Source organism: Anser cygnoides, chromosome 2, assembly GCF_040182565.1.
Source record: "Anser cygnoides isolate HZ-2024a breed goose chromosome 2, Taihu_goose_T2T_genome, whole genome shotgun sequence".
Classification (NCBI taxonomy): domain Eukaryota; kingdom Metazoa; phylum Chordata; class Aves; order Anseriformes; family Anatidae; genus Anser; species Anser cygnoides.
In genome coordinates, this window is record NC_089874.1 from 10,917,867 (window position 1) to 10,944,353 (window position 26,487).

The 26,487-nt window shown below is 35.8% G+C and overlaps 1 protein-coding gene across 2 annotated transcripts in view; it reads right to left on the reverse strand.

The window, feature by feature from the left end:
• Positions 1-26,487, reverse strand: part of VIPR2 (vasoactive intestinal peptide receptor 2) — a 59,721-nt gene that overhangs the window by 27,891 nt on the left and 5,343 nt on the right. For both annotated transcript variants that reach the window (XM_048050545.2, XM_048050544.2), the window contains 2 exons: positions 14,720-14,827; positions 11,056-11,153 (listed from right to left, as the gene is read on the reverse strand). In XM_048050545.2, the coding sequence (XP_047906502.1) occupies positions 11,056-11,153; positions 14,720-14,827 (206 nt within the window). The remainder of the gene's footprint in view (positions 1-11,055; positions 11,154-14,719; positions 14,828-26,487) is intronic.

The following is a 26,487-nucleotide window of genomic DNA, read 5'->3' on the forward strand; positions in this document are numbered from 1 at the left end:
TATTTTTGGTAACTACAGACAATCCTATAGCGATGCCAGCATGTAACAAAACGAGCATGTATCTCAAAGTTACTGAAATAATGAAAAAGAAAGCAGTAGTTTTTGGTACACAGATATCACAGAGAAGTGAGAGAGGAGACATTTTTGAAAGGAAATTTACCTAAAGATCAGGTGTCAGAAGCTACTGATTATGGTATGCTTTAAATAATCTTTTGAAATAGAAATATATAAAAATTATGGATTTTAATATTCTGTTGCACCATTCTTACAATATATAGGAACTTTAATATGTATATACAGCTGTGTGCACATATATTATGTATATTTTATAAATCAGTTAGATACTAAGGTAGTTCAAGTAAACCTGATTTAAATCAAATTAAAGACAATGTTCTTCAATTCAGCTTAGTTCAAAACTACAGTTTAACTGATGAAAGCATAGCCAGAGTTTGAGACTCCATCTTTTTAATTCCTTTCTTCTGTTACTATTTACATTTATTCAGAGTAAGACATCGGTGAAAGGACTTGTCATTCTCAACAGATCTAAAATGAGCAGAGTTCTTCACACAGAGAACATGAACACATTCCAGTTCTAGATATGATAATCTGCAGATGTTATTTTTGTTCAGCATATCCTGTCCTTTTCTCTTAAAGTGCATCTTGCAGAAGACAATACTGCAGAATGATTTTAGAGCATGTCAAAAAAAACACAGGATGTCCATTTCAAATTTGTTCCTCCTTAATAGCATCCCTATGTTACATTTGTGCAAAGAAAAGTTTTGATAAAAACTTTAACAAAAGTTAAAATCCCTTCTCTAACATATTTTGTATCTTACAATCAATGTCTTACAGCTATGTTGCCTCTTATTAACTCATCATATAACTTGCCTTTCTGACTTGTGCCCTCTATTTTCTGAGATGTGAATCTAAACTTAAATAGGTAGATAGTGAGAGAATGATATCATTGAAAGGTTTTTTTTGCCTCATGGCCTCCTTACCTTAGGAATAAAATTCTATCTTCTGTCTTTACCAATGAAGTAAACACCACTGTATTGAGTTCTTGACTGAGCTGTCCACAGTAATATTTCCATAATTTCCTGGAGAGTTGATACCTAATTCATAACCTCTGGGTGCTCTTGGTTAAATGTACAAATTGTTCCTTTCAGGTCTGCTCTCAGCTGGCTGGTCCAGACTATGATCTGCTATCATGTTGCCATGTTACCCAACTTTGGCTGCTGTAATTTTGCAAAGGCATTAAATGAATGGGCAAAAGCAATAATATAGTAAGAAAAAAATGAAGGATGTTCCTATTAAAATTGTTTATGAACACTGAAAGAGAATGAAAGCAATTTAAATGGATTTACAGGCTGTCTCAGAATTCAATACAAATGTGTCCATTTCTGACATTACTGTCATTTAAATAGTGAATTTCCAAAGTCAGTAGTAAATAATCTGCTAAAGCAAATGGTGAATGGTCCACAAAACCCCTGAAGGCAAAACGGGATTCCCATGTCCTTTACTCCAGTTCTCTTCTGATTCAGCTATTATCAACTTGTTACTGAGGTGATTTCCTTAGAAATTTCATGGAAAATCGGTAGGGGGGAGGGAGAATACCTTGGGAGGCACTCCTGAAGGGCAGAGGAGTCCAGGAAAGCTGGACACTCTTAAAGAAGGAACCCCTAAATGCACAGGAGAAGGCTGTCCCCATGTACTGAAAGATGAGCCAGAAGGGAAGAAGACCGGCCTGGCTGAACAGAGAGCTTAGGCTAAAGCTCGGAAAGAAAAAAAAAAAAAAAGTTTTTGAAATTGGAAGAAGGGGAGGGCTACTCAGGAGGACCACAAAGACGTCATCAGGCTGTGCAGGGAGAAAATTAAAAGGACCAAAGCCCAGCTTAAGCTCAATCTGACTTCTGCTGTTAAGGACAATAAGAAACATTTTTATAAATAGATAAATGAGAAAAGGAGGACTAAGGATAATCTCAAGCAATTATTGGATGTGGGGGGAAACACAGTGACAAGAGATGAGGAAAAGGCTGAGCTTCTTAATGCCTTCTTTGCCTCAGACTTTAGTAGTAAGACCAGTTGTTCTCTTGTTACCCAGTCCCCTGAACTGGAAGATAGGGATAGGTTTGCAGATGAAATAGTGTTGATCTGCTTGAGGGCAGGAAGGCTCTACAAAGGGATCTGGATAGGATGGGTCAATGGGCCGAGGCCAACTGTATGAGGTTCAACATGGCTAAGTGCACTTGGGACACAACAACCCCATGCAATGCTGCAGGCTGGGACAGAGTGTCTGGAAAGCTGCCTCAAAGAAAGGGACCTGGGGGTATTGGTTGATAGCCACCAGTGTGCTCAGGTGGCCAAGAGGGCCAACAGCATCCTAGCTTGTATCAGAAATGGTGTGGCCAGCAGCAGCACTCAGGAAGAAATTGTCCCCCTGCACTCAGCTCTGGTGAGGCCACACCGTGAATACTGTGTTCAGTTTTGGGCCCCTCACTACACAAAGGACATCAAGGTGCTGGAGCATGTCCAAAGAAAGGCAAGGAAGCTAACGATGGGTCTAGAGAATAAGTCTTATGAGGAGCGGATGAGGGAACTGGAGTTGTTTAGCCTAGAGAAAGGAGGCTCAGAGGAGACCTTATTGCCCTCTACAACTACCTCAAAGGAGGTTGTAATGGGGTGGGGCTGGTCTCTTCTTCCAGGCAACAAGTGATAGGACAAGAAGAAATGTCCCTGAGTTGTGCCAAGGGAGGTTTAGATTGGATATTAGTAAAAATGTCTGCACTGAAAGAGTTGTGAGGCACTGTGACAGGTTGCCCAGTTGAGTTGCAATCCTTGGAGCTATTCAAAAGACGTGTACATCTGGTGCTTAGGGACGTGGTTCTGTGGTAGACTTGGCAGTGCTGGGTTAACAGCTGGACTTGATGATCTTAGAGGTCTTTTCCAAAGTAAATGATTCTTTGATTCTATGAAATTTGGTAGATTATTCTACAACAAGAGATATCTGAGCCATTATATTGACATTCTCCCCACGCCCTCCATTTATACACTACAAGTCACCTATCGAAGCAGATGTAACTATATCAGCTATATTCACTGTATTCATATGATTTGAAAATTGAAAGGTCCTTCATCTTGTCAGATTTTGAAGGCATAGTAAAACCCCATAATTCAAGCTGGGAGTTGGACTATTGTGTAATAACACCAATTGTGGATGTTTGTATATAAATTGCATTCAGCTGCATAAGCTTAGAAAAGTCTTTGCAGTCAATGAACAAACTTACATGACAGGTGTTGAGAATACAGAACTGAAAACGTTACTTTAAATATTTTTCAGCCATTAGACTATAATAAGAGAGTGGTTTTTAATTTGGTGTAAAGAAAATATCTGTTGCTCTAATCATAGAATCTAAGAGTCTTAGAATGGTTTAGTTTGGAGGGGACCTTAAAAATCACCTAGTCCAACTCCCTTTCCATGGGCACAAACATCTTTCACTAAAACAGGTTTCTCAACGCTGAAAACCATCCAACCTGACCTTGAACACTTCCCATGATGGGTCATCCACAACTTCTCTGGGCAGCCTGTTCCCATGTCTCACCACTCTTGTGGTAAAGGATTTCTTCCTTCTATCCAATCTAAATAGTGTTGGGTTGATTGAAACATGCCCAAAGATAAAGCTGGACTTGTTTCATTCTTCTATCCGAATTTCTCTGACAGAAGTTACCTCTGTACTGTCTTGAAAAATCTGCATATATTTTATTTCAGAGAAACTCCTTTGACCAAATCTTTTGAAATGGGACTTATCTTACTTGTATCTGAGTTCAGAATTATTAAATGAAGAAAGGATGAAACCCCACATGAACTTTCTAACAAAACATCAGTTGTCCAACCGCACTGATGTAATTGTGCCTCTAATTTAGCCTCTAGCTACATACTCTGAGCTTGACAGTAACTGTCAGGCAGCTTGGATGTAAAATGACTCCTGTCTCTTCTACCCAGTAGGAAGAGGATGTCTTCCTGCAGTAGAAAAAAACACACATTATTTAAAATAATGTTTCTGGAATTCTGTACACACACATGACCCCTACAACAAAAAGTCTGACTAAAACTAAAACAAGAATCCTGTGTACTTTTAGTTTAGCTTTCAGTGCCAGTAGGACTGAGTCTATCTGCTGGCCATCCACCTGCCAAATGAGCAAACACGAAATAGCTACATGGAGGTATAAGTCAACATTGAAGGAGCAGACAGCTAATCAGCCAAGAGTACTTTGACATTGCCATAACACTGACCATGCCATTTTGTTCAAACTAAGTACAAGCAAATAAGGAACAATTACACAATCAAAATGATTTTATCATACAACACACTAGCACACAACGCACAGATTTTTAGGTAAATCTATTCCAAGCTTGAAAATGTGGTGAATAAGCACATTCCTTCTTTCAGGCCATTTTACTGGTCAAGTATTATATGATTTTCTACTGATCAGAAGATAACCCTGCTTCTCAAAGTATTGCAAAGCTAAGTTGATGCTAATAGATCTTGAATCCATTATTTCAAAATTTATAATTATTTCAATTTGTGTGTTAAGATTTGCAAAAACAACCAAAATACTTAGCTGATTAGCATGAAGTACTTTACCAGATTCACTATCAGAATGGATGTAATCATACTCCTTAAATTTTATGTATGAGAGTAAATAGAAGTGTCTTACTACGCCTGTAAGACCTATATAACTCTTACAGACTCAGCAATAAATAAAGAAATAAGGCAAATGATGTTCTGAAATTATGTATTTAATAAATATTAAAAAAAAAAAGGATGAAATTCCACAGTGTGTTGTGGCAGTTGAAATACAGAAAAATAAATTACTTTAGATTAATACTGACCTAGATATAGCTATTAAATATTTGTCACTACTCTGTATTTTATGTTGTACAATTTAGAAACAGATTATTCATATTGTATTACTGCAAAACAGGCAAAATAATACAAAATCCGATAACACATGAAAATTAATCTCTTTTATGTAATCTGGGCATATTTTATTCCTTATTTACTATTTTGTGACAACCATAGTCTGCCATAGTTAAACCTCAGCTTAACCTCTAGACTTAATAAAAAAATTAGACTGACAGGAGTAAAATGAGTACAAAGAAGGTATAGACTGACCAAAGCAGAATTTAAAACTAAATTATATATATATTTTTTAAAGATATTAACAAAGAGAAAATATCAATCCCCCTTTAGAATTTGTAACTCTATTCAAATCATAAACTGATTTAAAGCATGCATATGAATTTGAAATGACAATTATGAAATTGAAATGACATGAAAATTTCTGCATGTGTAACAAAAATGGTATTTTTGCAACGTGATTAAGAATAGGTGGCCTTGCAAAATATTCACATGGTTATTTGAGCAATACCGATTCCAAAACTGAAATTCAACAATTTACTCTTCATGTTTTGAGGAAAACACTCAAATTACAACCAGTAAACCAACTCAGTTGGTGGTTAGGCACTACAAAAATCAGTAGCTTATGATTTTCACAATTGTATGGAAACATTTACATTATGTCTGTTTTCTAGACAATAAGGACCTAATGCTAAAAAGTTTAAACTTTTTTTTTTTTTTGGCTAACTAATTTTAATAGGTTTTACAAGTATATGAAAACACTACACATAAAAATAAATTGTTTTATTACAAATTTGTGTAATTTGTGTAACTTTCGATACATTTTTGCTAAGATTTGTTCTTATGTACTGTTTTGTTTTGTTTACTTAGAATGGACAACTTTTTCTGCTAATGCTTCCTTTAAAGTTAGTTTCATGTTATTTTTATTAAGTTTAGGAGACAGAAGTATTCTGTTTGCTTATAGAAGACACAGTGCAGAAACTTCCTGGGAAAGGTTACATTTACCCAGGGGTTCTTTCCACGTCAGCCTTGGTTTGGAAGGACCTCTAGGGGTGAGAGGGTAATTCTGTGCTAAAGGACAAAACACGTCGAATAAAGTATAGGACTGGATTCTTTGTCCAAAGGAGTTTTGCTATTGACCAGATATTACCCTTGACATAAAAGATGAACACAAACCTCCCTACTTATTTCATCAAAAAATGTAACTACTAAAAAATATAACTACTAAAATATCACTATTAAAGTATGATCATTATCATCACAGATGACACTATTTTGTTTATTCTGGGGTCCAGTATATTCCTGTAATACTGTACGTAAGAGTTTAGTATTCACAGATGTGATATTTGCAATTTTATTAAAATATGAGCTCTCATATTTTTATAATATAGATGTCAGAGTACATTCCATAATATTCAAATATTGATATTGGAAGAATGTATCAGAAAACCTTAAATTGCACAATCAATATAAAATTGTTTGGTCCTAGTAAATTAGTTCAGTGCATTAGAAATACTGAAATCAGCAAATGTAAATGTGAATATTATATAAAAAAAAAAGCTCATTTCTTTTGTAAAATTAACTTCAACAACATAGTAGCCATTTCTAAACACTTGTAGCACTTAATATAAGAGTGCAAATATATACTGAACTAAAGAAATGGATGATATGTTATGTACAATTTGCTTATTTCTTATTAGGCACACATTTTTTGATGGCATGGCACAGAACAGAATTTACTAAAAATATATCTAACAAAATTTGTATTCCTCAGTATTCAACAATCTTTATATAACAAATTAATGATATTCCTTTTTCAACATGGTTCTCTTTCAGTTCACTTTAAGCCTAAATATCATCCAAGAAAAGAAGAAACCAGCAATGCTTAAAGTACCTACTAAAAATAGAGATTAATTTTAGCTGTTTAATAAGAATATCATCTTATTCAAAGTTCAAATCATGAAGGAGAGATGACAATTTTAACAACGCAAAAACCTCATTACTTTCCTGTGTAAACATATACCAGTATATGTGTACCTGTGAATGTGAACTTTCTCAGTATGTACAGACATTTTGCAGAGTCTGTGGGCAATCTGCAATCAATAAATTAAATTCCCACTGTACTCCCACAGGAGAGAATATCAGATTATATTCAAGCCCAGTCCTTCTCACTTGAAGCCAATGGAAGAAGATTTTGTATTTATTTTAAGGAATACTGATCTCTTAATTACATCTTATGAAAAAGTAATAAAAAATGCAGAATGTAATGTAAATAACAATAGCATGACTCACAGGCACACAAAATAGCATTGGTAGACAGCAACCTGCATTACATTTTCTTGAGAGGGAAGCATTCAATTTAGATTCGGGACAAATGATCTAGAGCAATGATCCACTTCATGGACAGTAGTAATTAATCTGTTTTCTAAAGGTAGCTATAGAAATTCAAGACAGAGTTTGTCCGAGTCAGACAAACCTGACCTTGCTGCCATGACTCCAACTGTCTTGGGTTGTGTACCTGGAGGAGCACACCTAGGATATTATGACAGCAGCCTAAGAGTGGTTGCTTCAGGAAACTTGCCAAACAGGAGGATATTTCTTTCACCAACAATGCTTCCACTTATGCACAAGCAGCAACAGTATCCTCATGTATAATAGCACTGAGGATCTTTCTCTTCATGAATATGTCTTCATATGACCCAAGTATTCAAATCACATAGCCTGTGACTTGTATTTATTGTACGGTGTGTGATTTAATAAACCTTGGGCCAATTCAGACTAAGATTAGATAAAGCTGTGTTGGCTGACCCAGTCATTACTTTTAAATAAAGTGTACATATTGCAGTCCTTTACATTCACCATGCATCTTGCCTTGTGTTAGTAATGCAGACAGAGATTCTAATAACCTATGAGGACAGCTAATACTCATCAGTCTAGATAAAAGATGTCAAAATATGTCCACGTGAAAGAAAAGGTTGCAGCAAGACTTGGGTTGGGTTAACACACCTTGACATATTTTTCTAGCACGGTCAAATCAATTCACTCATTTTGCCATTGTGGTGCCATGAGCTCAACAAATACACACGGAAAAAAAAAAAAAAGATACTTATTTGAACGACTGGGATGAAGCTAAAACATGATCTTGAAGGTTAGCAGCGTTTAATTTTCTTATAGGAACGAGATTGGAAGTATATAATAAAGGTTTAAATACGCAATTTGATGTGAGGACAACAATTGTTCAGTCACACTCGTCAAAGTAGTCTATAAATACAGACAAGCACTGCAGACTACTAAACCAAGATCTAATATCAAATAAAACATTCTATTTAAGGATTCTGTATCAGCAACTTATTGTTAATTTCAAAATGTTACGCAAAAATTTTATTTTTATAAAACCTGCTAAAATAACATTTGACATGGAATAAAAATTGAATGTTTTAACTCTGAGTAAAATCAATGAAAGCTGTGGAAACAGTGAAATTTTTCATACCCTGAACAGTATCAGTGAACTTGGCAGAGAAACAATGGGTGACCTGCTTTCAGTGTCTTATTTAAACTTTCTCATTTCAGTACATTTTCAGTCTAAAAATTTGGTACCTATGAATTAATCACCTCTTCAATATTTGTTTGCCAATGTCTTTCTCTCAACCTCTTCCATAATATTCAAAATTGCTCCAAACAGGAGCATATCTGGAGATACATATACATGTGTGTGTGCGTACATACACACATATTTAAATAAATATAAAATATGTATGGAAATATACATACTTTACACACATATGTATAGAAATATACATATATCTTTTGAAGTTAGAGATATAAGTCCATATCCTAAAAGACCATAAAAATACAGAATAAATACTTAAAGATACGTAAAAGACCAGAATAAATACTTAATTGGATATTTAGTGGAAACTCATTCAGCAGTGAAGTTACAGGCAGCAAACTGCAAAGAGAGTTTCTACCTCCTCTGCAAACATTTTCTTCAGAGAAAGCATACAAAAGAAAATTTAAGACAATTAATACAATAATTAAATAAAACAATAAGAAAAGTATTTTGTCACCTTTCCTAAAATATTATGTCCTTAGTTACTGTAACTCTGAGAGTAACCTCATACATTGCCTGCAAATCATATTGTCACATGAAATTTTTGTGTCCAAAGTATTTATTACCTGAAGACTTAGGATTTCATTTTTAACTCTTTTTGTTGAAATTCTAGGTCAAATGTAAATGTACTATGCTGACTAATATTGAGGAAAAACGTTTTGTTTTGAGGTGCTACTACTGAGCTCTAAGGCTCAAATAGAAGAAAACATCCCCTTTCTGTGTAACAGATGGCATTTAAATGCCTCCTGAAATCTCTGAAATCTACTGAAAGATATTTTCATTATTTATATTTTCTCCCACAAAGAGGTGGATTTAAACACATGCTTTCCTGTTTCCCTTTTCAGATTATTCTGATAATTTCATCCTTTCTTTAGCTACCAAAACCAACCAAACAACCCTAAGACAATTGCATATTTGCATTAAAATATAGTATTTGCACAGGAACAACTTACCATGTGGCAAGCCAGCACTATTGTATAAATTTTTATTTTTGACTTGTCAAATTGAGGTTAAAAAAGAGTTGTTGCCATGTCTCACCAAAATAACCAACTTATGATATTCAGGCAAAGAACATTCTCAGAGCAATGACACCGGTACGTGAAAAAAGAGGACAAGGACCCTCAGGCCATGTTGCTTGAAATGTATTTTCCACTTTCCATCCCTGCAACTTGCTATGCACTCATGTCATATAGTAGCTATGGTAGATGTCTAGGATATTCTCTCTATTATGCTGTTAATATTTTTTTCTGTACCTGCTTTCCATATTTCTTCTGATTTTTATCCTTTTTGGTTTATTATTTGCTCTTTATCACGCTTATTCAAATGTCACTACTACTTCTTATTTCCAGTTTCTCTAGGTTAATTCCTGCAAGTACAGTCAACTTGCATTTCAAATTACTACTTCAAATTACTAATAAATACATCAAACAAGAACTGTTTCTATTTATACTACTTCCTTCTTCTGTTAATTAAGTACATCTCACTACTTGAAATAATATCATCTGTTAATTTGATTTAAGTCTTGACCAATTTTGCCACTATGTGACAATATTTCAGTTGATGATAGTGTTTAAAACAGCTGTTTTAGCAGTAGCGTGTGTGTGTTCCCAAGCAATCAGATGACACCGATATTTTGGAATGTGTATACAGAAAGGATGGTAAAGCCATCCATAACCATTTTCTTTATTACCTGTTTTCAACTATAGTAATGGAAGGGCTTTTAAATACAGAAAGTGATGACAAGAACTTCATGTCTTAGCTAGAAACCAGCACACCTCTGCAAAACAGCTGGAAGAGGTCTGCTAGAGTTGTTCCGCACATACAGTTCAGGAAAAAAACAGCAAAGTATTCATGAGATGACTTCATCTGTTCATGATAACAAAAGTTCTACTGACACTGTGAGCTCATGCCTGTGAACAAAATCCTGCACTGCTAGTCTCAGCAGACAAACTGATAGACAGTAGGTAAAATGTCATGGAAAAAGCACTACCCTCAACAACAGAAAACAAGGAATAGTTTTGCAAACTGAACAAATTAAGGTTTCCATTTTTGCTATATTTATGACATCTCAATAGCTTTTTGAACCATTTCTGCTCGCTAATGCAATTTGAAGTCCAATGCAAATCTGATAGCTTAAACACACACAAGTGATCAAGTGGTACATATATTATCAACAGATTATTACTGTATTAGGGTGTGTTTTAATAGAAATATCTAGAAATAACACAATGCAAAATACACTGTGCACAAGCCCAGTAACACTGCTGTATCAGAAATACAGACCCATTACTGAAATTAACACCTGCTTATAGTCTTGAGTTTCAAGAGGTTAATGAGTTCTACACTTCTGTTTTTGTCTTATATGACCTTTGCAATCCAAGCATATGGCAATTGATGTTACCAAAAACATCTACAGATTTCCATTAATTCTGATTGAGCAAAATGTGAATTATTTGGAAGCAGACCATGTTTCATAGCTCTTTTGAACCCCAGCATCTAAATGAATAGAAAGAATGTTTTTCCTACCTTATACTCATCCTCATAGTCATTATATCCACAAGTACTTAAGATGTCAGGAAAAATATCTGACCATCCATTACTCGTACAATTTTTGCTAATATTTCCTGTAAAGCAAAATTTGAGAGTTTAAATCAGAAGGATTCAAAAATCTACTCATCAATGAACTGTTAACCAATCTAACGTCATCTTCTGTAAATATGCTGTTAACGTGCTCTGTTTCCTAGCTCTCCTGCATACTCAGCCATTTCCTCTCATGTGCTCTTCATTAATTTTACTTTGGCTTTTAATGTTGTTCTGAGTTGCCTTTGCACTGAAGAAAAACAAAAACAATTCCAAGCTGTGATTGCAGGCTTCTGTTCTGGTATAATAGCTGTTTCTGTGACATCTGCAAAAGTCTGAAATTTATCTTGTCTAAAGTATACTGGATGGAGGCTTTCAGCTCGCTCTATAAAAGGGCTAATTTGTAGATAAGGTAATCTGATAGGAAAGAAATTCAAGTGAGAGTTGTTCTAAACTCCTATTTAAGCTTTCTTGAGAAGGCAGTAACAAATGAACTTATGAGTTATTAAAGTTCTTAAATATTAAGGTGAAAAATTACTGCTACAGCAAATTTTGGTAGGATTGGTAATCCATTCTAAAGGCCAAATTTGCTGATAGGTTGAAGAACAATGAAATAAATACATATCTCATCCTTTGAACCAAGCACTGAAACAATGTAGTTATGGAAGGTACAGGAAATGTGCAAGTATAGTTGGAAAGTAATTTTGAACAGTTTATTTCAAAATAAGCTTTTGATGGGAACTGAGAAGTTGACTCTTTTCCCTTGCAAAGTCACTCAAATGAAATTGGGGCAACCCATGATACTACTCCTTATTCTAACGAATATGTACTAATGTGTATATAATATGGAACAGCTTCAATAGAAAACTGAAGAGTCCGATGTCAAAGTAAAGAACAGTCATTAAAATTATTATAACGTCCTTACAATGTTAAATCTTGAGCTACTTCCCTTCACCTTTCCTAGAGCAATTTTTATATCTATGATGCTTGAATTTATAACAACATATTGCTGTGATTTGGAGGTTACTACTGGTCTTTAAATGATATGGAGATGTCTGTTTTCCATCACCCAGGAACAATTTTACGTGTCACAGATCAGCTTTGTCCAAAAATAACTAAATGTGTTTATATACACTCCAAACTAAAACCTTTGTGATTTTTATCTTGCTCATTGGTTACTGGAATTTCTTCTTTGTATAAAGTCTTCAGCTGAAAGTTGTAAATATCCTACAAAGGGTTGACCGGCAAACTGCAACTTGTAACTAGACTTTGACCTCAACCCACAGTATCTTCTCAAACTACAGAACCACTTCTGTAGTTTGGCATAGGTATGACATTTTTTAAAGTAAATGTAACCTATTTATACATTCTGAAGAGTCTTCACTTTAAAAGTACATGAAGATTCTCTGATCAGGCAGAGCAGAGGAACATGTTAACAGAACCACAAACTATGTCAAAGCCATTTTTGCAAGAAAAAGACTATGTACGCAATATGCTATAGTATTTTCTTCTCTAAGTATTGTAAGGCCATCTAACTTAAACACAGTTAGGCCATGTTCTATGGAAGGCATTGGTTATTTCTGTACCATCTTTCTATGCAATTAGTATTTCAGATAACAACCTCACTTAAAACCTATAATGTTACTTGACACATACATTTTAATATGAAACTTCACTGATTAACTACCTGATATTCATATATGTACATTGTCATGTAATACAGAAGCACTATAGGATAATATGACTGCTTTTATAGCAGTCATTTAAGATGAAGTCATTAAATGTTCAGCAGAGAATTGTGTGGTATGCTTAAGCTATAATTCTGATCATCACAGAAGAAATTAAGAGCCAGTTCTCCAAAAGCTGTAAAGATGAGATGACAACTACTTTTTTAAATTCCCAGTTTAAATTAAGAAATCATTTAAAGAATTGTTGGTATTAAAAATGTCTAAACGTGACTTGGAAGAATTCTATGAATAATAAAGTACTCCAGATATTCTTGTAGAAGAATTTAAATTTCCTCCCAGGAAAAAAAAAATAAAAATAAAAAAAAATCTCACTAGTTTGGATAAATAAAAAGATTTAGATTTCTCATTTAAAGATATTTTGATAATTTCCTGCCATAAGAATCAAGTGAAGTTGCAATGTTCTGTATAGAAATTAAATAAACAATATATTGTGGAACATAAACAAGTCATAAAGGTGCTGAGATACTTAATTAGGCCATAATTGAATCACCCATGCAAGATGTTTGCTGTCTTCCTTCTCTGAAATTACAGAATGACAAGATTTTAAAAGACCTCTTAACTGAACAGGCACCTCTAAAAAAATCCCCCTATTAGCTCCACAAGCAAACAGTAAACAGGTGGCTATGAAAAAAGCTCTGTATAAGACAAATTATGGCAAATGATAAAAAGGAAATGACCTTTCTGTCCTGATGCCCAAGTGAGATAGAGTTTAAAATATTGGGAAGAGTTCAGATAGGAAAAAGAAAATGTTACTGTAATATAAGATACTAAGAGTTGTTAAATATCAAATGTCCAAACTTTGCATAGAGAGTAAGCATGCTCTAGCTTTTGGCTAAGAGAAGCAGTGTGATTTAATTCACATTAAGAATTTTTGATATTTATTAGTTTGCCTTGTCTTATGCCAACATAGCATTTTCTATTGAGTAATTTGAATACTTTTATAGATTTCACAAGATTTTGTCAAGATTACACATACTTGCTCCTTTATAAACTGTTTAGACTGTCCGTGATAAACTAATCAAGATTCACCAGCTCCAGGAATGAAAACCTTTGCTCATCTGTAAATTGCTTTATTTGTCTGCTTTTTACTGGAAAAAGACTTAATCAGCAGTTTTCAGAATAAAGACATTTTATTCATATCCCAAGTTAGTCTTTCTGTACAAAGTTTTATTTTTAGAAAAGGGCTCCACAGGCAGATTTAGAAGACATAATTAAATTACTGTGGTAAGTTTTGCATAGTTCATCATGACAAAGATTTCTCACCTGGGCAACAAGGGTAAGAATTTTCCTACTGCATTTTGAGATACGTATATGAAAAGCTGTAATTCCATGATCTATTTTTAAAAACCCAGTGACAAGGCAAAGTGCAAAATTAAACTGCAATATGGCATGATATATCAACAAGATTGTGCAGAAGATCGTGGACTTAAAACAGGTCTCAGCAATCTGAGGAGACAACTGAGGAGCTCCTTTCAAGTTTCACTAAAAAACAGTATAAAAGGAGCATAAAAAGCACAAAAGGAACAACCTGTATGTGACCCGTTGGCAACTGTTAAAGAGGTCTGTTAGGCTCAGCTGCATTAATAATTAACATAAACAGGTCAGAAAAAGCAAGCAATGTCTTCAGCCTTGATGAGCAGTATCAGAATGTATGTTTAGCTCCTCAAGGAATACCATATGGACCACAAAGACAATTATTTGTTGTTTTTTTTCACAATGTATCATGAATAGCTTTGTTAAAAATTTACTATTTTAACTCTTTACAAAAGTAAAACCTGTAAACTGCAAGTAAACATTTTAAACATATTATTTTATCAAATACTAAAGTGCAGGCAGCAAAAATAATCCTTAAAATAAAATACCTGGTTTGCCAGAAAAAAGACTAAATACTTTTGGGCAAGGGACAGTGACAGTCTCTCCAATCTTTGCAGGACGCCAACAGGTGATGTTATCCCAAACTCCAACACATCCTGTAACAAAAACATTAATAACAGACATGAAAGCTCAGTTTGGCTCTAACCACCCTGCTACATATATCTTGTAAATAGGTAAGACTTGGTAGAAGCTTTGGATGAGTAGTTCAAGAAAGTTTAGACTATTTTAAGAAATAGGCAAAGATAATATTTTCTATGAAAATTTTAAGGGAATCATAAGTCTGCTGATTAACCAGCTTCTTTTAAGTCAGTTAATATACTTGTTTGCAATATGTCTCATCACAACTATGTCATTTTGATGGCATAATGCTAAGATACAATAAAAAATGTAATAAGCAACTTATGAGTATTAATATAGATTAGAGGCAACTCCAAAATTTTGAGAATCTCTTAATCACTGTTTAATGAACTATTCAATTTGCATTAACAGACAAACTGATAACAACAAAGAAATATTTATGTAGTTTGTTGAACTCAGCAACACAGATATCATGAGTGCATCATGACTGGAGAATTCTTGGAACAATGTGTCTGGACTTACAAAATCATCTCTCCTAAACTAAGTAACAGAGAATCAAACAAAGAAAGCTTTTGTGTATTTATTTCAGCTGGGGGTCCAGAAACCCAGGTAAATTTCCATTCTAAGTTAGGTCCTCCCCTACATCCTGCCACTGTCACCTTTTATGCAATTTGTAATAAAGAAGACGCTATTTATCTCTTTTATAATGCATAAGTACTTGCCACAGTCTAATAGCTTTATGGACTAAGTGTTGCTAGTGGCAGCTGATGGGCAGGTAAGAGGAGGGGGAAGACGTTTTGGAGTTGAACTTGATGATCCTTATGGGTCCCTTCCAACTCGGGATATTCTATTATTCTAAGTGTTTCTCGATTATGCCACCTCCCATCTTCTGTATTGCCTCACTGCTACAGACTACTTGTAGGCAGCTTTACTGCGTGTTTTTGCTTATGCAGTAGGCTGCAGGATGGCACTGAGCAGCCAGGATGTCCTCCAGTAGTATATGGAGATCAGCATGCAGATTCATTCACTGTCCTTAGAGCAGGCCTGGTCCTGAAATATATTCTACTGGCCAGACATGCCCGTTGTTCTTCCTGGAAGTACATGCTCCTTCTCTCTCTCCACCTCTTCCTCTCCATGACTTTATTTTCTATTTTATTAGATTGGAGAAACTGTCCTGATAGAAGACCTCTGTTAAATATAGGAGGTGGAAAGAGGTGAAGAAACAATCCTTGTCCTTGTTAGCTAACAGGAGGAATCCTTGTATTGATGCAACCTCAGAAATAGCAAAGCTTTTCTCAACATCCCATATACCCATGTTAGTAAGACCAGAAGATCCAAGCAATGACAATTGCTTAGGCCAGGGCCTTCCATGTCTCTATGTATTATGCATGAATATTTATGCAGTGAGCTCCAGGAGACGGGGCTATTTTTTGAGGCAAGCTGTGGGTAAATATCCCTTGGGCAGGTCCACTAAACTTTGCTTCTTCCTTACAGTTACAAGAGCAAGAAAACTCTTCATAGTTTGGAGAAAAAAAAAAAAAAAAAAAAAAAAAGGAGTTTGGGTTATCCTCATTCTTCATTATTAAAAGAAAATGTAGTAGTAGAAGATTAGTAGTATACTCTACTAAATTAAGCTGTGGTTGTCAAAAGGCATCACAATATTTGAGAAAGGCCTTCCACAGTCATGCAGTTCCCACTGGCTGTGTTTCACACAACTGACACTTTTGCACTGTTCTTCCCACATTACTTATAACTGGTGAACAAAACCACTTGAGGCTTCCTGCTCAATATCGCACTTTCTCTTCTAGGTGTGGACACAAATTTCCATATGATTATCCTCAACTTATTAACCAAACACAATGACTTATACTGCCACTTGGACATTTGGGCCCCTATGCAAAAGCAGTTTTGCCATTTGTCAGCACATTGAACATTAAGATTTACTTCACTAAATGCAGACATCTGCACGACACTAGCCACCCCAGGCTCTCTTTATTATTAGTGGTGATTCAGTGAATATAATTAGTGGAACCTAAAGTATAATTCATTGAAACACAGAATATTGACCTTTAGTCAAAGTCAGTTTAAAAGAGGGCTAACTTTAAAGTTGTATCAGATTAGTCAGTGGCGTTTCCAGTTAAGTGTCAAAAATCTCCAAAGATGGAGATATCGCAACCCGTCTGGGTAACCCAGCTCAGTGTTTGACTACTCTGTGAAGAATTCTGCCATGCATCTAACCAGGATTTCCCTTGCTACAGACTGCTTTCATTGATGCTCGGGCTTCTTTTCTTTTCTGTGCACCTCCAAGAAGAATCTGGTTCCATATTCCCTTTAAGACCATTATGTAGATGAAGACAGCAATCAGATCACTCTTCTCCAAGCTGAACAAACCCAGCTTTCAGTCAGTCCTCATATGCCATATATTTCAGTGTCATCTGCGTGCCCTCTGCTGAACCAATTAATGTCTTTTCTGTACACAGGAGCTCAGAAATGGAGCCCAGATGTAGCCTCAAAAGTGTCAAATAGCTGCTTCCCTTGATCTACCAGGTTGCTAATGCAGCACCATATACAGGTAAACCTCATCTCCATAAGGGTGCACTGCTGCCCCACGTTTAAATTCACATATTTCTAAAGCAGACACCTAACAGAGTTCAGAGGAATTTAATCCTAAAAATGTTTATTTCTTCCCAAGAGAGTCTGAAGTTATTAATTCAGTTGCAAAATCTAGACCACAAGTATTTGCATTTGTTCTAATTGATCCCTTGTCTGCTTAGTACTTTGTGTCTAACCTTGGTTTGTCACTTTTTCCAGTTACTTCAAAATGGACTAATTACTTTGGTTCCTTTAGTGACTCTTGACTCCTAGACCAATATATCTGACTTCTTTTAGCCTTACCTTAGGGTAAGGGACACTTACTTAGGAGTAGGAACTATGAGAGTAGCATTCTTTCCAGCTGTATCCCACAGCCTGCTGAGAAGTGCCTCTTCCTGCACACAACTTACTCTTATCAAGTTTTTCATCCTTACCCCTTGAATGAGTGTTTTTAGCAACTGACTGACAGTGCAACTTTACTCCTTAAACTCGATAATCACTTTTTTTTTTTCCCCTCATAATCACAAAGCATGTGTCCTTTTCAGTGTTTCTGCCCCTACAGTTCATTCATGCATTTCATTAAGAACTGGCTCATGAGTTTTATCTATCCCGTGTTTTATCTGTTTACCTTACACTCCCTCTGGCACTTGTAGCTTTTTTTTTTTTTTTTTTTTTTAGTGTTAGTAATACTACCTTTGAAGCCATGCTGACTTGGCCATCTGTACGTAATTTAAAATACAAACTTTAAATCTGAGCAAGTCATCTTTATACCCTTTGAAGTCAATGGAACTTAAATGTGCTTAGGTGCTTTCTGAGTTTAAAATTAAGTCGTACTCTATGATGTAACACCAGGGCTTATGCAAAGTAAAAGAATGCTAACCCTAGCCAATTCAGGTCATGCTTCCTTTCCAATTGGTTTTAAGCCAGAAACAATGTCGACAACATCACATAGAAGTAATCAGAAAGACAAAGAAACTATTTTCTTCATCCACCAGCACTCAGAACTATAGTGGCAAAACGAAACTCGTTTGGCTTGGATGGATGCACTGCTTGAGCCAGCATAAACAAATCCTGGAGTACACAAGAATAATTAGCATCTTGTGCGACTTCAGACCTTTTTAGTTCATCCCCATTTTCAGTAACAAGTGAGAGCTGAGATGAGTCATGGAAGTGTTCATGCACGCCTGTAAGAGCTGTTGACTTTCACAAATTTTCTCTTTTATTTAACACATACTCTGTAAGATGGTGGACTTGCTACAGCAAGCCACAAACTGTTCAGAAGCCTTTACAAATTTGTGCCATGCAACTATATGGACTGGGCTAAGGCTTTGCTAAAAAAGCAGCTGATCAGTATCTGCCCTGCACCCCAATTCTTATTCAAGCATCACTTACATAAAATATCATATAGAAATATGGAGGTCCAAGTCCTATTCCAACCAAAATCATCAATACAATTTGCAACAGTTCTTGAAGCTAGCTTGTAGAAAGTAAAACAGTATACAAGTTCTTGTTGTTCAAAACATTACAAGTCACAAATGATTTCCAGGGAATATACTCTTTACCCCAGTTTTTCCGCAGTATCTTAGGACTTTACAGGTATATACCCCAGAGAAAAGAAAGACACTTTTTCATACTCCTTAAATCAAATAGATGAAATAACACAAAAGATGTATTTCTATAAAAAAAGACTACATTCAAATGCATCAGCAATCATGGAAGTGAAACCTGAGTGGCTGTCATCAGAATTCCAAAAACATTAGGTCTCGATTTATGCATATTTACTGGCTTATTTATTATTGTACAGGAAATCTGAGAAAACTGCTGAAATGTCCTGGAGGCATTTATATTCACTGAATGATACAGTGTGTTTCTGAAAACCGGTCTATGGATGAAAGCTGAAATTCTGGTGTTACCGAACACTGTGCTCATAAAGACTGCTGGAAGTACAACTGTTAAACAATATGCACTTTTCTGGTCTCTCAGCTTACACTTTTCCTCATTTCCCCCTCCTATTACTACATAGTTTTGACAAGATTGCAGTCATATATCATTTTCTTCTCTTAGCAAAATGTACCTGTTCTGCAGAAGTGGGATACGATTAACAAGTTCATACACTTGCATCAGTTTGTCTCTTCCACCCCAACAACATCCTTCTATTGTACAGCATAAGCTTAACTATGCACAACTGAAAATAGCAATTAGTTTCCCACTGATCTTGGAAATTCAAGATGTGTCACACCTGGAGACCTAGGTGGGATTCACAGGACTTCAAGTAGATACTGCTCTTTAGCCACCATAGTCTCATTTTACAGTTAACACAAAAACACAAAATATTGTCAGAGGGTGACAGAACACAATTCACCCCATTCTGAGACACATGAAAATAGGCCAGATTGATTGCTCCCTACAATTGACTGGTTTTCCCCAGTGGCTGTAGAGCTCCCTAGAGCGCTGCGAATATCTATACTGCTGGAAAATGAAGGCGAGATAAGGGCTAGGTTTAATGTGCCTCTGCACATTGAATATCTAGCTTGATTGATTGCTTTCTATACTCACTCTCTACTACTCTGTCAAGCCATTTATTCAGTCAGTGTTAGGATTTCTGGATTGTTATTCATCACTTCCACATTTCAGAAAATCATTTTGTATGCTCATTCTCTGGAAGTTTCACCCATCTCCCACATACATAAACCTGATTCCTACTGCCTCGAAAGGATATTAAGTAATTCCGATATAAAACATTTGAAGTAACATCTTTAAATAAGGTTTTATGTTTTAGTTATAATAAGTATTCTATCAATACTTGCAGTAATATTTTTAAAAGTTTATTAGAAAATGTCAAAAAAAGTAAAATGTTCCAATGTTTATTTCATATAGTCTCTGCAGTTTTCTATATTTATCACATTTAACCAAAACAGTTTCTTTTATTCTAAGTATCCAAAAGTATATCTATGTTCATTTTTTTTTTTTAATTTCATGGATTTAGTCTCTGTGTTTGTATACAGCTCTAATAAATTCTCAAGCCTTGAGTGTTTTTGTACTTTCACCCTGATATTTACACTATAAGATCAGCTCAGCTGCTGCTCTGCCTTGGCTGCCTAACTTTTCTGAGTATCTCTACTGCCTTTCTCTTTGCTTCCTACTTTACCTATTAATAAGGCTAGCAAAGGGGAAAAAAAAAAAAAAAAAGGTAAAAAAGGGTTCTTTTCTGCGATGCCTAGAAGAACTCTCCTGCACCCTACACATAACAAACTCTTTTCATCCTCTTCATTTCCATCAGTTACTTCCCTGGTGAGTCACTCAGATTATCCAAGCAAACAATCCATCTTCCCAGAAAACCTTTTTTCAATGACTCTCTCATCAGCTTGGCTACCGTGTCACTACTCTGATGCTCCCCCCTGTTCCTCCAGATGATACTACTGATGATATTCTTAGTTGAAAAGAGATTACTTACTTGATTTGAATGTTTGGTCTTTAGTGCTTGTAATGCATTTGCAGATAATATATTTGTAGATAATTCATAATGAAAGGAAAAAGACAGCAAAATTTTGTTTCTTTTTTTTTTTTCAGCTTACGTATTTTTTTCAGCTTACCACATTCATCATCCTGCTGTCTGACATCCAGTCTTTGAGCGACAAGTTTGCTTACCTATGCGTGCTTCTTCACTTGTAAAAATTTGTAACAGTGGCTTTGTACAGGAAAGCTTTGTTTATACACACATTTTACCCATATATTGACCACTAGGTGGCACTTTGCATTTGTATTTAAAAATTGCCGATTCAAGGAGAAGTTTACAATTTTTTTTAAACTAAGTGTGCATGATACATGAAACAAAATGAAAGAAAATCTGCCAGGAAGTTGTCAGCTAGTCTATAGTTTATTTTTCAAACAGGGAAACATTTTGATTTTTGTACTTAACTTGACAAAGCAAAAGCAAACTCACCTCTTACGGGCAATCTTTTCTAGACTGTAGGTCTGAACACTGCAACATGTACTTTAGGCTGCATGAGAATTTACGAACATATAGAAACTGAAAGACTGAAACATTATGAACATATAGAAACTACAGACTGATTATTTTTTTTCTGCAATTTCAAACAAGTAATAATAAAGAAAGGAAAAAGAGGGGATCAAGAAAAAGTGAGTTGGCAAATTGGAAGCAAAGAAAACACAGCAGAACTGCTTAAAGTGGTAATAATAAGAAGACAGTAGCAAAAGCACCACTGCTCCAAGGTACTTTGCTGAAGTTATTTGCATCTATGTAGGTCTGGACCCTGAACACTCCAATAGGCCTTAATGTCCCTGACCAGCATTACCTGGGGGCTGCCCCGCTCCCCCTGCCCAGCTAAGCTCAGGTCTGGGCTCACCTTCAGCTGTGCTGGGGGTGAACCTGTCTTCAGCTTCATCACCGACGCCTGTGCCTGCCTTGGCCTGGGCTCCGATCCACCCCTATGGTCCTGCCCAGCCATCCCAGGGCTATGCCCAACCCTGGTACTCTGCACCAGGCTCGATCCTGACCCTCACCCAAGGGCTGATGCCGCCAAGGAGGTGCCTGATGGCCCCGGCCTGCTCTGCTCCCTGGCTGTGGGTGGGACAGGCCCTGGGAGCTGGTGGCCTTCGCTCCCGTGTACATGAGGTCACGAGCTGCAAAACTGTCCAAAAGCAGTTCCACAATGCCTATGCTGAACTATAGCACTGTTGTGAAACCTTGCAGAATGTATACAGGCTCTGATCAGGCACAAATGCTGAGGAAACGTGAATATAAACATTTTTTAATTACTGATCAACTAAAATGACACCCACACAACGAGAAGAATTTAGGGACGTTACACAATATACACCAGATTTAACTAGTCAAACAAAATGAAAAATACAATAGGCTTTATCTCATATCCATCTAAAATGTTTTCTGTTTATAGATTTTTAAAAGCCAGTCCTATTACTAGGAATGGCAAAAATGCTGTTATTGAGGCTTCTGGGGGATTACTGGGTTTCACTAAATTAAGAAATTTCAGAAATACTGTATTTCCTTTCTGAAGAACAGTTTCCCACCAGAATATCAAAAATATGTAGGTCAATTTCATTTTTAAGGTAATTTATATATTAGAGCACTGTAATGAAATATGGAAGTTTTGAGCTAAACATTAAAAAAAAAAAAAAGCTCTGAAAAAGAAAACACATTTCCATTCAAATTTTCTACCAAATAAATCTTGCTTTCTAATTACTTAAAATGTTTCTTGGAGACAACAGAATGTGTTCTTGTATGAATAGACAGCACTCTTATCTTACCATAAGAACATAATTTTGTCTTATACTGGAAAAATACGTGTTTATAGGCAAAGCCGTAAGAGCTATGTTCACCTTTGGCTTGCCCCAGTTTAGACATGCTGTCCATTCTTCATAAAATACCATTAAATATCAATCTCCTTTTCATATAAAATTCACCCACACACACACACAAAAAAAAAGTCCATGTAAGGTACTGGGACTATAAATTTCTGTTACTTTGGATTATTTCTCACCTATGTGCTATTTGATTTATTAATTGGAATTTTTTTAGTGCATTCAGGACTGTTTCTTCATGGCATCTGAACTTTGGATGTCGTGGAGAGTAGACTGTCAAGGTCAAAGTTGTCTCTATCAAGACTCAAATTCAAAACTGTGTGTTTCTGTGAATTTCTTTCAGAATCTTCCAAAAACTACACTATGTAGTTTCTGTTCACAGAAACACACAGTTTTGAATTTGAGTCTTGATAGAGACAACTTTGAATATTCCTTTATGGTTGTACAATTACTTTCTTCAGGGTACCAAATGCCATTTGTTAATATCCACTGATGAATTTCTACTTACCTTCTGGGGGCGTAGAAATTTTAGACCTTCAAAACTGTAGAATAGAACCACATGTTGCTTCTTTTCCTTTCAGAAAAGCTTCATTCGGTCACTCTTAGTAACTTCATGGTGTGAGATTTGGAATGAGGCTGACCAGGACATTTTTTTGTTCTTCTCCACTTTTTTTCATGTTGATTAGTTTTCCATAGGCTACTACACTTCCCATACCTCCTTTCATTCAAGGTGCTTTCTCACCTATGGCCCAGCTCCTTAAAAGACTAGCCAGCTCACTCTGTCTTCCGCTCTCAAATAATTAAGTATAGCTTACACCAAAGCCCAGATGTTGACAGTTTTATGTGGTTTCATTAACAATGACACTCCAATTAATGAAAGCCACAAATAACCAAACATTCAAAACAGTCCCCTCAGCTTCTTAAATATTTGGAAAAAAATGCATGAACCAAAAAGTAGCAGCATGCCTGTTCTGCAGCTAGAAAAGCAGCAACTCAGCTCAGAAAAGTTGTCCTGACATGAGTTACTGGTGCTGTGTGAAAGGAAGTTCCATGGTCCCCCTATCTTTAAACTCTACTTTTAACGCCACCTCAGATAACTCTTTAAGCAGTGCTGCAGTCTAAACTACTGATTCATCTTACAGAGAAAGCTGCAAAAACAAACATTAACTGATTAAAGACCTTGATGAGATTGAGAGGATTAAGAAAGAGAGAACCTTGAGAAGGTTTCTTTTCATGCAGCAAAAGAAAGACCTCATCCAGCTTTGTGTACGTCTCTTATTTACTGATATGGAGAATAGAGTGATCTTCAGGTTGGTATACTTAGAGTCAGTCCTTCATTTGTGTGATACAGAGATATGTATGTGTGTATATGTGTGGGTATGGAATGCACGACAGGCACCTAACTGTAGAAGTAACCTTAAGAGCAAAGATTTGTCAGACAAACTAACTTTTCAACCAATATTAGATTCCCATCATTGTGAACAGCTTTCAGAGAAATTTGGTGCTGCAGTCACTGAGGGAAATTCTGGCAGTGTAGTTCAGGAGATTAGATTATACAGTAACATTGCTTCCTCTTGCTTTAAATTTATGAATAAGTGAGCATATCGTTTTGGTAGTCCTGTCCATTTTAATTTCCCATTACTACGGGCATTAAGAAGCTGCTCTTTGAAAGGTTTACGAAATTCTTTCCAAAGCCATTTTTCTTTCCATCTACATCCTTTCCTCAAAGTTAAGATGTCATATGTAAAAATAAATACATTGTTGGTCATATGGGTCTCACAAAAAAAACATTTTGGAAAGCAAGAACTCAAAAGATTTATTTAACTGTGTAGCCACTCAGGCCAATTTTTTTTTTTTTTAAATTGACTTCATTTTTTCATACGGAAATTGTTTTAGAACTTTTTGTTGTAGAACCCTGTTAAAAAGCCTATTAACTGAGTTTCAACATTGTTGATTATAAGATTTCCCTTTTCATTTAAAGGTGAACAGAAATTAATCAGTTGCTCTATAAGGTAAAATTCTCAATACTGAGCAAAGACGGAAACTGGTGGTGTATTTTTGTGTATTTGCAATCATTTGAATTGGGACCTTTTTTTTGTGTGTTTGTGTGAGAACACAGGTCATAGGTAGAATGTAAAGTATGAAATAGTGTTTTCTCATATGAACCTCAAAGCCCATAAGTTATGGGCAACTTAGAATGGAATTAATCTGCCCGCCAAAAACAAGACAACAGCCAGAGGTCTCTTGGGCTTCTAGCTCAGGTACATCCATACCTTACATGTCAAATTATAGAAGGAGAAAACAAATGTGGATGGAAGCTAATGCTGTCTACATAAAATAAACAACTAGATCTGCTAAGATCACGATCACTACACAAATGAAGGCACTGCCATGGATCTTTGGAGAGTGTCTTTTTCATTAAATATAGTGTAATACTCTCCACTATGGAAGAAAGGCTAATGCTTGAAATTCCCCCAAAGGGTGCAAATCAGAAAGTCATGTGCTTTTAATATACCCTTAACATTGTTCAGAGGATGTTTACACAGTATTTATACAGTGTTTCCTTGCAAAACCCACTATTGCTTTATTAAACCATGAAGCAAGCAGGTCCTTCATGGACTTCATAGCCAATAATTTTAGGCACACTACAGAAATTATGCAGTGAAGTAACTCTTCAGCACTTTATAAAGCAGCTAATGATGACTATAACATCATTTTATGATGTCAGAAAAAACCAACCCACAGTCATCGTTAAATCTTTCCTTTATATATTCCTAGCACAGAGATGAGAAGTATTAGTACACATACGGTATTCCACACATAGTTGCTATTTAGGCCAAAGGGACAAACTGCCTGTCCTATGAAATTTGGACCCTCCAAAACTCATTAACTGTGTATGACAGTCAAATTCTGGAGCATGTTACACAGAGATGTGAAGGCTTCCCAGATGCTTAAGAAGTTAATGGAAAAATTCCCACTGATTTTGATAATGGGGACCCAAGCCTCCAGTGAACCTTCATTTCCAAATTCTAGACAGGACCTTGTATTTCATTGTAACTTTTGTGAGGCAGGTATCATATACTGAAGTCAGAAAAGCATGACAAGGGTTGTATAACTGTCCTTCTCATTCAGGAAAAAGTGAAGTGGGTTTTGTGAATTTATTGTAATGAATTATGCTTCACGAGCAATACAAGTTTTAGGTGTGGAGCTAGGGCTTGGACTAGTTCCAGCTTGCCCATTTTCATTAGTAACTCTTCTTTATTAGCAGCCAGAGTATTGCTGTGAAAATCTGCATGTCTCTGTTCAAAATACTCCTTACATCTTAGTATGAATTCAGAGATTTTATTTGGAAAATAAGGACACATTAATATTTTAGTAAATACAAACAGATATTTTTAACACAGGCTCTTCTGGACAGGTTGTTGGTAAAGGTATCTGTAACGTGAAGCATAGGATAAATTCTCCTGTAACATTAAACATAAAGTTACTACTGGTTCATTACCATAGGGGCTTTATTACAGTCTCCTACAAAATTGAATATTCCATTTGTTTCAGCCAGGCATTCAATTAAATTCATAAATCCTTCCACCGCTCTTGTATCTCTACCTGCACGGCTAAATCAACAGCATCAGAGATACTGTCTGCTTCGAGGTTATAAAGTTCTTACACAGCATTTTGTCTTCAGGAAACCCCACTCTTTCAGCGAAAAGAGGCTTTGAAAGAAATATTGCCAGAAAACCTC